This window comes from Struthio camelus, chromosome 7, assembly GCF_040807025.1.
Source record: "Struthio camelus isolate bStrCam1 chromosome 7, bStrCam1.hap1, whole genome shotgun sequence".
Classification (NCBI taxonomy): Eukaryota; Metazoa; Chordata; class Aves; order Struthioniformes; family Struthionidae; genus Struthio; species Struthio camelus.
Window position 1 is genome coordinate 16487495 of NC_090948.1, and position 17787 is coordinate 16505281.

The 17787-nt window shown below is 63.9% G+C and overlaps 1 protein-coding gene across 3 annotated transcripts in view; it reads right to left on the minus strand.

Annotated features, from left to right (window-relative positions):
* KCNIP2 (potassium voltage-gated channel interacting protein 2) overlaps positions 1 to 17787 on the minus strand; it is a 47322-nt gene that overhangs the window by 10149 nt on the left and 19386 nt on the right. The window contains exon 1 of one of the 3 annotated variants that reach the window (XM_068949841.1): positions 12448 to 12580. The exons of the other annotated variants lie outside the window; for them this stretch is intronic. Coding sequence (XP_068805942.1) covers positions 12448 to 12565 — 118 coding nt within the window. The 5' untranslated portion in view covers positions 12566 to 12580. Of the gene's footprint in view, positions 1 to 12447; positions 12581 to 17787 lie in introns of those variants that run through there. 3 annotated transcript variants of the gene reach the window in all.

The following is a 17787-nucleotide window of genomic DNA, read 5'->3' on the forward strand; positions in this document are numbered from 1 at the left end:
CCAGCTGTGCGAGGTCTGCAGCAGGCCCATCCGCAGCGCAGACTAGGAAGGTGGCCAAAGGAAACAAGCCAGCAGCACCCACGCACTGCTCTGCACCCCTACCACCTCCAGGCACAACCAACAGGTCCCGCAGCTCTTGCTCTGACATGTTTTGAGCCCTGTTGCCTGGGCATATCCAGCCCTCTGTCCTCAACACCCACCTGCCCATCCAGGGGGCTCAGCACACATAGCAGCCCCTTCTCCCCATCCCTGGCACAGCCCCATAGGGAACAGGAAGGGGCTGGGGGCTCAAGCCCCTCTCAGTCACACTGCCCCCCCAGCTGCCAACTGCTGCAGCTCAACACAAGAAACCAAGACGGTGGGGAAAGCTTTCCCTGTGCAATGCCATCCCCTACCCTTGGTCCCTCTATGGGGCACAGCACCCACCCCACACCACCACTGGTTCCTGCCCTTGTCCTCCAGAACCCCAGTAGATCCCTGTAGGGGTTTTTCTGTCCCAACACTGTCAGTTCTGTTCCCCATAACCTCCCCCAGCTCTGCTCAATGCTATGGGGGGGGGGGGGGGAGGGGGAATCGGGGCTCCCAGCTGCTCCTTCGGGCCAGACCACAGGCAGGCAGGCAGGGCAGAGGAAAGACCCTCCCCACAAGCCCATGCACTCCTCACGCCAGGTTCCTTGTCCCAACCTTTTCTCAAATGCTCCACCCATGGCCCTGCCCCACTGTCAGATGGCCCCCACATACCCCACATCCTTCCCTCGCTGCCCCCAAACCACCTCTCCCAAACCCAACCCCACAGCCCTTCTCCCCATCATGTCAGACCCCGTCCCACCCAGCACCTCACACCCCCATTGCCCCAGGCACACCCATCCCAACACCCCACATAGCCACAATCCCCCAGCACCCCAGACATTCCTGCACCCCAATGGCAATACCCCAGATACCCCCCACCCTGACACCCCCACTCTCCACAGCAACCTGAATTCCAGTAACCCATAGCCCAATGCCCCCAGATACACCTACTGCACCCACACTCTAGTACCCCCAAACACAACCCAACCTCTAGACACTCTCACTTCTCCAGCTCCCTGCACCCCAGTGCCATAGATGCCTAGACATTCTCCCACACCCTAATGCGCCACAGACATCCCAAAAACACACCAGTCTTTCTCGGCCTCCTCCAAACAACTGCATAAACCGCCCTGGCATAGAGGAGTTGCTCCTCACTTCCTAAGCATCCCTATCCCACCTGCATCCCCATTGCATCCCCATCCCCATCCCACCTGCATCCCCATCCCCGTCCCACCTCCCCCGGCCAGGTCGATGACGCCCAGGGTGTGGAGCAGCTTGAGGCCAGAGCAGAGCAGCAGGATGATGCCCACCGTTTGCAGTCCCTGCAGGTCCCAGGGCACGCCAGGAGCCACCATCCCCAGGCTGCACAGCCCCAGCAGGCAGCTGGTCTGGCAGCAACAGACCCAGCACGGAAGGAGAGGGAAGGGAAAGAGAGCAGAGGGGAGGGGAGGGGAGGGGAGGGGAGAGCCACCCTGGCCCTCCCTCTTCCCGCCTCTGTACCCTTCGAGGTCCCTCCAGGGCACCCAGGCTGCAGGGGAGGGGAGAGGGCTTGCATGTGCCCAAGGGACTGAGGGGCTACCTCAGACCCCAGGTCCCCTAGACTCCCACTCTCTGTCATCCCTGCCGCAGCTTGACACCTACACAGCCTGGCACAGGCAACCCACAGCCCTGGAAAGCTGTACTGTGGGGCCAGAGGGGTGCAGGAAGGGTGCAGAGCTGGTGCCAATGCATGGGTGGAGGACGCTTGGCTGCCCCTTACTCCCACCCCAGCAGCAGTGGGCAGTGACATTGACCCTGGGGCCGAGCTGCGCACCCAGACCCTCGAGCTCTTCACTCAGCATCCCCTGAGACACTGCTTCCACCCTGCTGCTGGCCAGCCCAGGGACCAGCTGTGTCCCAAACAGCCCCCCCTGCAATACCACTCCTAAGCCCCCCACCTTGTATGCAGCCACAGCTCCATACAAGGAGGTGGACACAGCCCCCAGCTCTGCCCTGGCCACCAGCCTCTCTCTCTGTGCCACTGCGGGACCTCTCTACCGTGGAGGTGGGAGTCTCTGCCTTGCTGTTCCCCATCCCTCCAATGTCCCCTCAGCTTCAGAGCTCAGCCTCGTTTGCTAATTCTTTCCCTGCACACCTTCCACCCTCACCTGCTCCCTCCTCACCTCCTGAGCAAATACCTGCATCTCTCTGCACTAGGGCTTTGCATCCAGCTACCGACAAAATTACAGTCCCTCGTCACAAGCAGGCAGTGCTGCACCCCATGGCCAGGTATGCACAACCCTTCTCCTGCCACAGCCGCTGTGCACAGCGGGCAGAATAAGAAAGCAGCTGCCCAGCCCGGCTGGCTGCAAGATGGGATCCCAAAGGCAGTCCTGCCTTGCCACTCCATCGCACAGAGCTCTCCAGGGACAAGGGCAATGCTCTGACACCCAGACACCCACCCTGCAAAAACAGGTTAAAACAGAAATGCTCTCCTGGCCATGGAAATGTAGCCCCATTTATGGGGGCTTGGGGGCCACAGCCACTACCAACAGCACAGATCCCTGGGGCTTAAAACGAAGGCTGAAACCGCATCCACGCCAAGGCACCCTTGGCATCCTGGCTGGGCAGTGCACACGCATGTGGCACCTACTGGCTCTGCAGTGGGACACGCAGGTCACAGCCATGCACAAGGTCTGCAGCTCTGCTCCGGGGCAGGGCAGTGAGCAGGCACCGCCAGCCAGGGCTGGGGGCTCGCTGCCCAGAGCCCCGTCTCACAGGCAGCAGAGCCAAGACCCTAGCCTGGGGTTGGCGGTTATTGAACAGTCTCCTTGAGCCTGTTGTCTACGCATCTCTCATCTAAGAGCTACTTTTGATCTGACCACCCTGTGCTCCTGTTCCAGCGGCACAGAGAGCCCCTGGGCAGGTGTCTTCGAGAAACGAGACACATTTGCCTGCTGCCCTCCCAGCAGCGCTGGGAGGGGGCACTGCAGCCAAGCTACCCAAGGGGACATCGGCTCCCTCCCTGCCTGTCCTGGCACAACCAGGGCAAGAGATGCTACCCAGGGCTGCACCACAGTACCCATCAGCCACCTGCACACTGGGGATCACAACCCCACAGAGGCCTCATCGGGGGCACTTCTGCTTCCATATGTGCCCAGACTGGGGTCTAACCCTGCCCCTGACAGGAGAAAGGTGAAGGAAACACTATTCAGACTTCACAGCACCCTTCAGACTCCTGCATTGCTGAGCCCAGCACAAACTCACACTAGAGAGCCCCAGACCATTTCCAAACCAACCTTCCCCCAAACTTGGATTTCACTCAGAGTTTTTGTCCTGGCCCTTCTCACCTTGCAGAGACCCTGAGCATCATGGTGATGTCTGGGCCAGGACCCCTAGACAGCAAGCCCCATGCCCAGCCCTGCATTGGCCAGCTATGACAGAGCAGAGCTGCAAGATGGGCTGTCCCACAGGCTCATTTATTCTCTAGAAGATTTAATGCTTTATTTCTAGCCTGCAGTTTTCCCACCTCCTCACGGAGGAGTGATCTTCCTGCCCCTGCACTGGCTGGCTCAGAGCCCGTTTCTAAGGCAGGCTATAGCAGAGTGTGGCCACCAGCTTCTTTTCCAGCCAGGTCCCCTTGCTCCCCGCTCAGGGCATGCCAGCAACAGAGAGACAGAGCCAGGCCAGAGGGAATTGGGAGGGAAGTGGTGTGAAAAGTGATTAACATGAGGCCGGAGGGAGAAAAGATTCAACAAGCTAATTACGTCTGGCTGGGCTGAGCAGGACGTGACACCGAGCCATGGCAGAGCCAGCGGGGTGCACACTGCGGCACTGCAGTCCTCAGGGGTGCAGGGTAGGTCAGTGCCGGGAAGAGCCACCCTGGCTTGGCCCTAGCCTGCAGCAAGCTGCAAGGAAGGGGCGGGGGACGCAGCACCCCAGGGCTAAGCTCCCTTCCTTCCCAGCTTCATCTTGTCTTCTTAAATAGACAGCTTTTCTGGACTGCATTTCTGTGCTCCAAGAACTACCCTACCTGCAGCCAGCTCGCATTGACCTCTCCGATCTGTCAGACCCGCCAGGATTGATGCCCTGACCCCTGGCACCATGCCCCAAAGAGCCAGTCCTTCTCACAGCCAAGACGCCACACTGCTGCCAAAGGCATTCCTTGAAAGCAGGAGGAGACCTGGGCTTGGCTCGGGGCTTTACTCTCGCCAGCAAAACAGGCTCGTGGCCTCACAGGTTTCCTCTGCAAACACCTCGCTGCTGGGCACGCAGGCCCTCCAACCCCCGTTCTGTCCCCTGCTCTTGGCAGCGGGAGCCTCGTGCTGAGCTGGGAAGTGATTGTGCTGCTCACTGCATCCCTCCTGCTCAGCATCCTCCGGGGGTGGCACCCAGGCCAGCTGCTGCTTCCTTCCAAGGACCCCACGTGCCCCCAGGCTCCTGGAAGGGTTTGGCAGCCTCCCCAGCCCTGCCTGCTCCTCTGCTTCCAAAACCCCAGCGCACTGGGGAAGGCAGGGGCCAGAGCACCCCATGTTGGGGGCGATCCAGGATGACCACCCTCGTCCCCATGCCACAGATGGGCCCTGGCCCGGCCTGGGCAGCGGGAGCCCTGCCAGCCCTGGGCAGGCACTAATTATCCTGTCGATTACAACCTGCAGCTTCATCTAATATTCATCTGAGGCTCGGTTACACGCGTGGCTCTCCCAGCCTTTTATCTCCTTCTAACTGCCTGCCCACCCCTCCTACCAGCCGGGACCAATTGCTCCTGGCTGAATTATTGATACTGCACTTCAAGAGCCAAAATCGATAGAGCTTTTCTTTGCCTCCCCTCTCCCGAGTGCTCGGGCAAAGCAGGATCTCAGCACAGGAGGTGGGATTGGGCAGCACGTGAGCCCCTTGACAGCAGAGCAGCTCACGGGTGGCTCCGCCAGGGAATATTTGGGACTGGGGACAGGCACGGCCAAGATTGGCAACACAGGGCAGAAGCAGGGCGATACCGGCCCGTCAGTGATTAACCAGCTGCTAAACGCCACCAGCTAGCTCGGCATTGCTCGCTGGGGCTTCCTGGAGCACAATGCACCCGTGGGAGACGGAGCTGGCCACCTCCACTGCCAGCGCAGGCTGCTGCTGGGGGCAGGCTCCAGATGTGTCACCGAGGCTGGGGCTGTGATCTGAGGGGAGACAGCACCAAGGGGAAAGGAGGTGCAGACAAACCAGGTCTCCTGTCCAAGCCTTTGCGCAGATCAGGACCAACTCCAAATTGGGGCTAAGTTGCTCACAGCCCCATCCAGCTGAGTTTCAGAGCCCTCCAAGACTGCAGATCCCCCATCTCCTCTCACTCCCCCAGGGTGGTGGATGGAGGTCTTGTTGCAAGAGCTCCCCCAAGCCAGCGGCATTTTGCAGGTCTCATGTCTCCTTTGGAGAAGTTCCTTCCCCAGCCCACCACCATGGTGGCACAACACCTCCCAGCACAGACTGACCCAGGCAAACACCAGCCCAGCCTGGGCAGGCACACAGCCATGCATGGGGGACAGAGTAGAGAGGACAGGACTTTAAGGGTGATGCCCACCACACCATAGCTGGACACCACATGGCTCTCACAGAGCACCCAGCCTATCCAGAAGGGCTGGACACTGTCCCTGCTGGGGACCCCTTCAGAGAGCTGCAGATGGACAGCAACAGAGCCACAGCACTGTACCACCTGCCCCAAACACCAGAAACCCATAAGCGTGGGGGATGAAGCTGGGGGGGGGGGGAGTGGCAGGGGGACTGCCAGCACCATGCAAGAGCACCGCCAGGGCAGTGACACAGATTCCTGAGCACCTAGCAGCTGCCTCCAAGCTGGGACACGGCAGCAGGTGCAAAAGGAGATGGGAACAGGGCAAAGAGGAGCTCGCAGGACCCAGCCTGGAGGCAGAGCCGAGTGGGCAAGGATGGTCGCCACAGAAGACATGACATCTCTGCAGGGGCCGGCTCCCCGGGCTGGGGAAGCGCAGTAGGCAGCGTCGATGGCTCCAGAACAGACGGCAGGGCCCCACGTCCATTAGCAGACCTGAGCCATTAGTATACGGTTTCAGGCTCTTTGCAGTCCCTGGGCTGCCACTGCGGGCCCAGGCACAGCTGGTGAATGACACCAGGGCAGGGGCGAGCCGGGCAGGGGACACGGAACGGCTGCTCCGTCCTTCCCCCAGAGACCCGTTTGACTCCAGTCAGCAGTGCCAGCTACAGCACCCAGGGGACAGGGAAGGACTCAGCCACATCCCCAAGGCAGCACCTTCTTGCTCAGGCCCCAGTTGGGCCTCACACCGCACGGACACTGCTCCCAAGAGAGCAAAGTCTCCTACCTGCCACCTCCTGCCTTCCCAAGCCAGGGATGAGCCACACAACCAGCGGCAGAAACCCACTGTCTTCCTAACACAAGGCCAGTCACCTGCCAAAGGCACAGCACTCAAGACAAGATGCCCAAGACTCAACCCAGCACCAAAAGGCACAATCCTACCCTAAACTTCTGCCTCAAACCAGCCTTCATCTCAGCTTTTGGCTCTCAAGTGCATTTCCTTCTCCTACATGCACCTGTTTGGTGATGGGAGCAATTGCTGCCAAAGTGGGGACACCTGGGTCCCATTCCCATCTCCACAGCAGGGGCAAACCTCTCAGGGCCTGTCCCCCGGCCAGCAAGGCCAGAGGGAAGCACAGCTCCTAAAAGTGGGGCTGCAGGTGGAGGGAAGAGGACAGTTGCTGCTGGGGGTCGGGGGCACAGCCTGCCTCCCCCTCTCCACTGTGGCTGGGAGCTGGTGGGCCATAGGGCCACTGCAATCAGTGCCACTAGCTCTGGCAGCAAGCTTTGGGCAGCTGCATGGGCAAGTGGGAGCCTGGGAACAGGGGTGGATGGAAACCTGGGTTTGGGGGAGCTACCCCCCCCAAAAATCATAAGTCAAATTGGGGAGCAGGGGTCTGCTCTCAGCACAGGCAGCCTGGCCCCTCCTTGGGCTCACAAGCAGGACATCTTAAACTAGCTCAGCCCCTGCCTCAGTTTCCCTCCTGACACTTACGGCCACTATCACTGGAGCACAGAGGAACCAAGCATTTGAGCAGCAACAGAAACTCCCCTCAGACTTTCCTGCCCTCTAAGCAGGTTTGCAGCCGAGAGAGACCCCCTCCAGCAGGGGAGTGACCCCTCTCCCTTCCCACCCTGGCCGACATGTAGGCCCAGCCTGTGGGTGCTGCCCAGGGGAGACCTTGGCACTGTGCGCGGAGGGGAGCACCCGGCCTGTGCAAGAGCCAAGCATTGCAGCACTGGACTGGAGCACCCCCAGGCACCCTGGCCCTGCCGTGGTCCCAGCTCCAGCGCCTGCCTCCCCGTGCCCACCCTGACGTTGCACAAGCCCGTCCCACTGCCCCGCTCCTGCTCCGACACTGCACTGGGCAAACCCCCTTCCCACCCCTCAGTTTGCACCCAGCTGCCAGGGCTGCAGGGCACCCACTGGAGGCAGCTTGGGGTGCAAAGCTCTTGCGCACAATGACACAACCGTGCAGCCCGGGGACACCTTGCTCTGCAGAGGTGCCGGAAAACACCCCGGTGCACACTTGCTGCCCCACAGCCCTGGCCCGCAGCGCCCTGGAGCACCCCTCGCACACACCGAGTTCAACCGCTTCCAGCAGCCACCCCCCCCCGGGCTCAGTGCCTCACCAGGGCCCTGTCCCCTACCCGCACCCCCCGCCACCAGGACCCCGTCAGTCCTGTTCCCCAGCATGGAGCAGGCAGGATGCACCGCTGCCGCCCCCTCCCTGCGCTGGCACCTCTGTGCTCACCCCTACGCGCTGCAGACGGATGTCATGTCTCAGGACTCTCCCAACACCCCCTCAGATGCAGCACCTCGAAGAGCGTCCTTTGGGGCAACTTCAGGGTGCCAGCCCGCGGGGACAGGGCAGAAGCCCACCAGATGGGTGCCCTCGGGGGGGAGCCGACACCCCCCACGCCTGTTACCTTCCAAGGACACGGGCTCGAAGAGGCCGAACTGCTCCAGCACCTTGACGAAGAGGACCAAGACCACCAGCACTGCAATCATTTCAAGGCCTTCCAGGTTCATGGTGGGGGTGTCTCATGGCCCCACACTCCCAACCCCCTCCCCACCACCCACAAGCCGTCCTGGAGCCCCGTCACCCCAATGCCGCAGCAGCCAAACCACGCATCCCCGGGGAGACCTGCCGGTGTCCCCCAGGGGGGATCGGCTGTCACCCCTCTACTTGGCCGCAGGCTGGTGCGCGAGCAAGGGGTCAGCGCGGGGCTGTCGCAGGCAGCCCTCAGGACCGCCAAACGACAGCCCCAGCCAGAGCGAGACCGAGCATGTGAGCTGGAGCAGAGGGAGGCCGAGCGGAGGGAGGCGTGGGGGGCGGTGGGGACGGGGGGGAAGGAGCCATGCCCTCCCATTCCAATGACACCACCTCCATCGATTTGCTTAATGCAGTTGCTAAGGAAACAGGCCACAGATATTAAAAGGCACTCAGTTCCCGGGGGGGAGACGGGGGGGGGGACAGGACGCCGGGCACTGGCTAAACATCCCGGATGGGGATGACTCAGACTCGTCCTCTGCGCCCCACACGCTCACCTGCCCCACAGGGACCTTGTCAGGCCCAGCACCCTGATGGGCCAGGTCCCCCATAAGCCTCCACTGGGGAGGGTCTGGGGGCAACAGGTCTAGCCCAGCCCCAGGAGCTGCCCTCATTTCCCGGGAGGGTGGATGAGGCAGGCAGAAAGGCCCGGCCATCGCTCTGGGAGAGCCAAGAGGACACGGGGAATGGGGCTGGGTCAGGGAGGCACGAGGGGCTGCTGCGCTCAGGGGTGTCCCCAGGGGACGTGGTGTCTCTGGACAGCACAGCCCAGATGGGAATTGGCTTCGTGACTGGGCTCCTCATCCCCAGTGGGCACCTGGGCCGCGAGGGACCAGCCACGGCTGCGGTGCCCGGCTGAGTCACTGCAGGGGAGCGTGGAGGAGACGTGGTGGTGCCCGGCGTGGGGGCATCCATCCCACCCGCCTGCAGAAACACGGGTGCGGGCAGCTCCTGCGTGCCCTCCTGCGGGCACGCGGCCAGCTGCGCTCCCCACCCGCCTCTGCCAGCACCCACGAGCCGGCGGGGAAAGCCAGCATCCAAAAAGTCAGAGGTGGAGGCTGTGCCCCAAACCCGTGCTGCTGCCGTGGTTTGCAGGGCCCCTGCCCCGGGTGCAGCCCTCGGAGGCAGACGTGCCCCGGACCCAGGAGCCCTCGGCTTCGTCCCCGGGCAGCGGCGCGGGGCTGGGATGCAGCCAGGTCCGGAGGCAGCACAGCAGCAGGCAGGAGAGGACGGGGACCAGGGGCTGCCCCCGGCCCGTACCGAGCTGGGCAGCGGGAGGGAGCCCGGCGCCCAGACAGACCAAAGGACCGAGCCAAGGTCACATAGCAACTAGAAGCAGACGGAAAGCCCAGGCATCCAAGCACCTCGAGCACGCCTCCAAACACAGCCAGAAGGGCTATATTTAGATGGCAGGCGTTTTTAACAGCCTCCCAGCCCTTGCCTGCTGTTCGATTGCAGGCCACAGGGACCACCGTGGAGCCAGGCGCCCGCCGGCCCCCGCTGGCCGCTCCCCCATTGCCAGCGCTCAGCACCCCTCGGGCTGCCTGGTCCCCCAGGGACAGGGACACCACTGCTGCTGCCCACTCCCAGGTGGCCCCGAGGGTGGCCCAGTCCCACACAGGGGGACAAAGCAGGGCCAGCCCCAGCTGCAGCATGGAGAGGCAGCAAGGGAGCGGGGCTGCCCCAGTGCTGCCCTTGCCCCCCAGGACCAGCCCCGCAGCTGCAAGGCCCGCGGCACGCTGCACGCCCCAGGTAAGGATGGGGTGGCCATGACCAGGCTATGGGGCAGACCCCCCCCAGTCTAGGTCTAGGCAGGGTCCAGCTGTCCCACGTAGCACCCTGTACACAGATCCAGGGCAGAACATCCCTTTTCCACCCTGTTGCCTTCATGCCAAGAGCAAACATCTCACTGGAGGGAAAACATCACACCGGGACAACCTGATGGTACCTGCTGGGAGAAGGAGATGGTGGAGACGCTGGCTGATGGAGACGCTGGCTGATGCGAACTGCCCCCTGGCAGGGCTGCCCCACAGCACACCCCCCGGCCCCAGCGCTCCCGCAGCCCAGGCTGCTGCAACCCGGTGCACTGCCACACGGTGCCAGGGCCCGAGGCCCCTTCGGGCCCCTATCCCAGCCCAGGAGGCAGCAGGTTTCTCCCCCCAGCTCAGGCCAGGCAGGGGACGGACACGGCTGGTGGCTCCGTCCCCGGCCACGGCATGGCAGGGCCATCTAGTGGCTCCGCGCCACTGGGCTCAGCATCTCCCTCCACCTGGGGCGAGCTGGGAAGGCCCCTGACGCCAGCAGAAGGTGCCGACGATGCATCAGAAGTGGTTTTGGGAGAGAGATCAAAGTCCTCCCCGGAGGAACATCCCTCAGGCTGGAAGTTTTTCAACCTGACATTTCCTTTGCTTGTTTTCAAGCAAAGAGGAGGCAGGCACTGGCGTTGCTGCGGGTGGATTTTGCCTACAGCGACCAGGCTGCCTCTGGGCTTTGCCCCCACCCCGAGTAACTCAGGGCTGCACCGGCCTGTTGTGCTCTCCAAGGAAATTTGCACTGAAGCAAACTGCATTTTCAAAGCCACTTCTCTTGCTGGGCACCAATGGCCACCTATCTGCTCCCCAGTGAAGAACGCAGCCTGGCCTGCACCACCTAAGCCTCCAGCTGCTCCCAAAGCCAATGGCTGTCCCATGCACGATGAGACTATTTCTGCAACCTAGTTGGGCCAGGCACAGCCCAAACGCTCCCGCAGGAGCCCTTCCAGCCCGAGCCAAGCTGCGTCCCAGCAAAGGGTTTGGCCAGCACCTCTACAAAGCCAATATGCTGGGCGCACGCTAGCGTACCGGGCTAGGCCGAGTCTGCAGGCAGCCTGCCGCCTCCCAGCGCCCCGTGCGTCTCCGCGCAGATCATGGGAGCACTGGGCTGGACGGCACAATGGCAGGCTAGCCGTGGAGCACCCTCGTGCCTGTCCCGCGCGCCACCAGCCTCCCCAGCAGAGGCCTTGACAGTGACAAATGACCCACCAGCTGCTGTGGCAGGAGAACTATTCATTTCCCCATTGAAGCTGTTAATAAAAGCCCTCCGCTGTTCGCTGCCGGCACGGCACAGGGTCCCACCAGCATCAGCACAGACACCTAGTGCTGGAGGCGGCCAGTGCCACGCACAGCACAGGAGCCCTGCTCTCGGGTCCCAGAGGCCCCAGCACCCCCAAAGTCCCTGCGGCTGCTCCCCCTGAGCACATCTGCTCCCAGCGATGCCAGCTCCAGAGGGGCCGGCGTGACTTGGGGACGAAACCACCCCCTTGGCTCACCTAGGCTCCCCGGGGACGCCCCTCCATCCGGAGCTGCCCCGAGGAGAGCGGAGGTGGATGGGGCCACATGGGGGGCTTTGCCACAGAGCCAGACCCATGGTCCACCTGCAGGGGAAGCTCAAGGAGATGCACCTGAGAAATGCACATCCCATTGGGAGTGGGACGGGGCTCTGCCCCCCACCCCACCTGGGGCATCACCCCAGGGGATGGCTCCTCACCCCAGCAGCGTGCCCGCAAGGCTGCATTGTGGGAAGAGCCAGGAGGGCCTGGTTGGTCCATGCTGGGAGAGGCCGCACGGGTGGTTGGAGAAACACACACCCCAGGCAGGAGAGGCCCTGCACGTCCCCCACAACACGCAGTGCCGGGGCAGCCCCTCGGGCCGTGCCCGGCTCCTTGCCTTGCGGGTCTCACTCTGCAGCGCGCCCAGTGCACACGTGCCATTGCAGCGGGGCTGGTGGCGGGGACCCTCCGCTGGAGAAATCGAGACCCCCCGTAACAGCCCAGGGCTCCCCAACACACCACTGAGGAGCAGAGATGTAGGTCATGCCAAAAGGGATCGACAGCCCTGAAACACGGGCTGAGGCCCCCGGCTCAGCACCAGGCACACCCCACTCTGCTGCGGAGCACAGAGCCGGCGGGAGAGCAGGAGACACCCGGGAGCCCGGCTGCATCCTCATCCCAGTGCCGGCAGCAGCCGGTACCCAGGACACCGGCAGCCCGGGGCAGCCCGACTTCTCCAGAGCAGCACGAGGCACCACCGCGGCTTGGCCGTGGCTGGCACCAGCCACGCCGGCACACACCGGAGCACACTCAGGGCAAGGAGGAATAAAGTAACTCAGGAGGAGAAGATGTGCCCCAGAGAGAGGCAGAGGAGGGTGAGCTGGGGGTCCCCACACCACGCTCCCAGGTTGCCTCGTCGGCTGGCTTGGGTAGGGGTAGGACGGCGTCACCCTGTCCCCCCCCGGTCCCCAACCGCGTACCTTCGATGCCGCTGATGATTTTGAAGCAGCGGGTGGTGAACCAATAGGAGATGAGGAGGAGGATGGCAATCAGGGAGGCATAGAGCAGGCTGTCGTTGTGCAGGGATGTCCTCTCCATGGCTCCATCCCGTGTGCCCGCCCGCGCCCCCCGCCCAGCCCGCCGCGCTAACTGGGACAGCCCTGCCCCGGTAGTCCCCCGCCGGAGGAGCCGGCCACGGCGGGCAGGGAGGCGGGGGGCTGCACGGGCAGGCAGGCAGGTAATTGGGAGCGCCATGTGAGAGCCAGGCTCCCAAACCAATTACCTTAATTGTGCTCAGGCAGCACATGGCAAACAGTTAAAAATAACCTTCCTGGCCCCAGGGGGGGACCATGGCACCATCAGCCAGAACAAGGAAGCAGGAGCTAAGTGGGGGGCAGAGCACAGACGGAGTTCGCCACACATGTGGCTGCATCTCCATGCAGCAGGGCCGAAGGGAGGGAAAAGGGCCTTCGACAGACCTAGGCCTGGCGAAGCCCCGGCTGGGAGAGATGTCCTGAAGGCTGCTCCAAGCTCAGCCGGCCCCAGCACCCCCCCCCCCGGCCCCAGGGCCCGCAGGCCAAGGCAGGGCCAGCTCGTCCCAGGGCACCTCGCTGTTGGCCTGCAGGAGGGGGGCACCGGAAGCTGGATCACACCGGGATGATGCTGCAGCCCAGGGTCAGCAAACACCAGGACACCAGGATCTCCCTTGGGATGCGCACGCCTGTCCTTGCTCCAGACACCAGGACTCGAAGGAGGGCGTCTCCGCAGCCCTGCCCGCCCCAAGAGCTCGGTGCGGCCGCGAGGTGCCGGCCCGCCGTGGGATCCCCCAGCTGAGCGCCACCCCAGGGATGCCAGCACGAGCCTCCCCCTTTCCCAGGGGCACCCAGGGCACAGCAGTGCCGCTGTAGGTTTGGGCACCTTTGCTCGCAGACCCCCACCTGCACCCACACCTGGAGCACCAGGTCCCCGGCCACCCTCAGCCCCATCGGCCACCCCACAGCACACACCAAGGGCCAGACCCAGGCGTTTTACCCCGACACCTCTTTGCATATAAGTTGTCCCATCCTCATCCCTGCAGCTACACCCAAGGGACCAGGGACCCAGGCAAGGGGTGAGGAGCGCAGGGTGGCAAAGGGCCCCCGGCACGCACCCATGGCTCGGGGACGGAGACAGGAGCTGCCAAGCCACCCCAGGTCCCTCCTGCCCACAGCAGGACACACAGCCCGGGCTGGCACTGCGTCCTGTCCCACTTTGGGCCATGACAATAACTGCCGTGAAGAGTCCCCCACCCCCAGCCACCTCCACCCTGGCTCTCCAGCGCTGCCAGAAAGCACAGCCCTGCCACCCAGCTAAAATTAACCACCCTGCCAACCACCCGCTGTGTATAAATAGAAGTGCCCTGGAGCAGAGTTTCTTGCCGGAAAGCAGCTCTGTGCTCGCAGCGGGCGTCAGGCTGGGAGCACACAGCGGGCAAGACCCAGAGCCATCCGTGGCCACCTGGCTGGTGCCAGCACCCGTCCTCCCAGCGCCTCGAGGAGCTGAGCGCAGGGACCGTCCCGGCTGCACAAAGGCAACGGATGGGCAGCGAGTGGCAAATTCCCCCATCTCCAAGGGTCCCATCTCTCCAGGAGAGGACCATGCACCCAAGCTGACCACAGCCAGGCTGAGCCCTGCTTGGTGGGTGCAGGATGGGTGCTCCTAGCCTGGGGGTGCAGGCAGGGCAGGGTGCCGGGGGGCAGCAGGGTCTGACTGCCCCCCAAAACATGCCATGGGACCCGCTGGGCTGCTGCAGAGGTCATGGTCCCTGGGCACAGCTGGGCAGCAGCTGCCGGGTCCCTGGGGTGCAGCCGACCCCAGCGTGGGGGCCAGCCTGATGGATAAGAGCCTCTCCTTTTTTTTGGTTCTCGGGGCCATCATCCATTAGGGAGAGTTAAATTTAGGTTACAGCTGATCCCTTATTACCTCGCTGCTAATCAGAGCGCGAGCAGATTATTAATAAGCACATTAAAATATTGGCGAAACGCTATTTTGGGGAGGTGAAGTCACAGTTTTAATCTGGTTAATTGATTGAGTCATTTCTCTTTCCCCACCCTCGGTGACCTGTCCTTGGCTGGCTCCCCAGGGCACCCAGCGGGAGGGCACCGCACCCCGGGGCCCGGCTGGCCAGAGACCCATTGGTGAGCACCGTGGGACCCCCCCAGCCTAATGCAGGGAGGGCAGAGGGTCTTGTCCCCACCAAAAGGGGACGATGCAGGACGGAGGCGGGGGGGGGGAGGGCTGCACCCGGGTCACCCATGTGCCACGTGGACCAGAGCAGGAGCTGGAGAGGAGAGGATGCTGCAGAGGGAAGAAGGCTGTGCAAACCCCAGGTCCCGCTCCCAGCCCCAATTTCCAAGCCTTAGGGGGCACAGAGCCTGCCCGGCTCTGGGTTTTGCCCCACTCCAGCACTCCCCACAGCTCAGGAGGGCACTAGGAAGGGGCCGAGCAGCGGTAGCCTGTGCCGCCCTGCCAGCCCTGCCCTCCACGCCAGCCACAGGCCCTGCGCAGCACTGCTGCCCTGCACAGCCGGCACAGCCGCAGGGCCAGGCACGGGCCGAGCCGTGGGGCTGCCGGGTGAGGACATCGGGGCCAAGCTCTCCGCCAGACCGCCCCACAGGTTGCAGAGATGGGAGCACACTGGGCACCTGAGGTCCCCAGCACGGACAGCACCCCTCCCCAGCCCACTCCATCACCTCCAGTTCTGCCCCTCGGACCCAGGGCCGCACTCAGCGGACTCATCTCCTGCTCCCCACTGCTTGGGGCTAGCTGGCCAGCGCCCCTGGGGAGCTGCTGGAGATGAGGAAGGACCCAGCGCTGCCTGTGGGCACACCCAGCCCTGCACAAGGCTCGAGCCCGGCACGCTGCCCCGCCAGGGCGCCTCTTCCCCCAGCCCTGCCATCCCCGTCATGGGCTGGCAGGGCTGGGAAAACGCCTGCAAGGATCGTTTTCCTTGGCCAGGCACCTGCCAGGGAGGTGGAGGCAGGAGCATCCCATGTCCTTTGGCTTCCAGCCTTGTCCAGGCTCAGCGGCTTTATGGAGACCCAACGCCTCCAAGAGAGATACCCCCTCCCCAGCCTGCCCCCAGCACCATGCCCCCCGCAGCCCCGCAACAGCCTCCAGCGCTGCGCCAAGGGGGTCCCAGGGGGCTCCCGCCCTCCCCTTGTCCCAGGACAGGCATGAGCTGGGGAGATGCAGCCGGACAAGGAGGGGACTGAGCCTGGGAGGGTTTTCCCAGGCAGGCTGGGCCCATGTGAAGGCGGTGCAAATCCCAGCCCCATTGCAAGGAGTGACGTTGCCACACTGGCCCAACGAGGCCTTCCCCGCGCTCCCAGCATGGTGCATCCCACCCCAGCACCGTCGTGGCCCAGAGAGGCAGCACGGGGCTCCCATGGGCCAGCCCATGGGAAGGGTAACCCACCCTGGGCACGGGGGCACTGGGATGGGGATGGGAGCCGGGCACAGGGGTGCCCAGGGCAGAGCCCTGCTCTGGGCATCGTGGGTGGGAGGGCAGCTCCCTGCTCCGGTTTCACCCCGGCTGCAGCAGAGCATGGGCCCCCCAGCAAAGAGGGTACTCCCAGCGTCCCCCCGGGATCCCAGCACACACGGGCACATGACGACCTCCCTGAACACACCCAAGCACTGCCCATGGAGGAGAGCCAGCCCCGTGCAGCCACCTGGCAGGAAAGGGAGTCTTTGCCAGCAGCCCGGGGTACGCAGGGGGCTCGCAGAGCGGTGCCGTTCCTGCCACGGCGGCAGCAAGCAATCGAGGGGCACAAGCAATGCAGCTCTGTCCCCAGGACCAGGCGGCACCCCGGAGGGGCAGGGCCAGGACAGGATGCAGCACCGCGCTGGTCCCACGGGCGCACCCAGGGCTTCTCCGGCCGGATGGAGGGCACAGCCCTGGCCACAGAGGCAGGGCTGCCTGGAAAGGCAGGGAAGGCTCGGATTTATTCGTGATTTATTTGTACAGCAGTTTTCTCCTGCCTATATGCTCTGCTCTGCACCAGCCCCCTCCCCAACTAAAATGGTCCTGCCACCCCAGGTCCAAAGGGGACCTTCAGGGACTCCCATTGCCCCCCGTGAGCATTTTCAGCTTTGCCCCACAAGGAGTGAATGCAACCGCCCGGGGCTGAGTCTCTCAGCTCCACTCAGCACCAAAACAGCATCCCCCCACAGTAACCACACAGAGACCGTCTCCAGCAGAAGAGACCCCCGTGCCTCCAGGGCAGCACCTACCTTGGGAGAGGGTGCCAGTGACAAACTGGTAGAAGAAGCGGATCACCCGGCCCAGCTGCCTCTTGCAGCGCTGCTGGCAGTGGCTCATGGCTCCAGCTCACGGCGCTGGGGAGGGACCCAGTCGCACTCCCTCCCGGCAGGCAAACGGCCCCCCAGCTTCTCCGAGCGCCAGGCAATGCCTGGGGGGGGACAGAGCCTTCCTTCCCCAGGGCGAGCCTGCGGGCATCAGCGGCAGGTCCAGCCCGGCAGAGAGGGCAGCGGCAGAGCCCCGCAGCACGGCAGCAGCCAGGCCCCGATCCCAGGCGGCAGGAAGCCAGCCAGGAAGTTTTGTGCTGGGATGATCCTGTGCGGACTGGCTGCGAGTCAGAGGGGGGCCGGGGTGCTGGTGGCAATGCCCCTCCCAGGCCTTAGGCACAAAAAAGCTGACCATCAGCTGTAGGAAACTTGGCGAGGGAGCAGGGTGCCCAGTTGAGCCCCCCCGTTTTGTGCCAGCGCGCCGCCCGCCTGCCCCCTCCGTGCAGCAAAGTTGCAGGGAGAGGTGGGGAGTAGTGGCAGAGGGATGCTCGGGGCTGAGGAGCCCTGCGGTCCCCGGCAGCTCTCTGGGGGAGGCGGAGGGACGCCTCCCCAGCCAGCAGAGTCCCGGGTTGCCCCGGCTCCTGGTCCGCCCCTTGTCACGGCTCGACCCGGCACTTCACGCCCTGGCTCTCCGGGAACGAGAGGCAGGTTGGCATGGCAACCCACAGACTCCACAGGTCCCGCTGACCAATGAGGTACTGCTGCATCCCAGGGCCGCCTCTCTCCAAGAGCAGGGAAGATGCTCCTTCCGGAGGGGAGCCGACACCAAGCGCATCCTGCATCCCTGGGCATCAGCCATCCACTCCAGCTATCAAGTGCTGTGAGCGTCCTGCATTCCTGGGCATCAATGACCCACTCCAGCCGGCTGGCATTGAGAGCATCCTGCATCCCGGAGCATCAACCATCCGGCGCCACGAGCATCCTACAACCCCAGGCATCAGCTCTCCAGCACTGCGAGCATCCTGCATTCG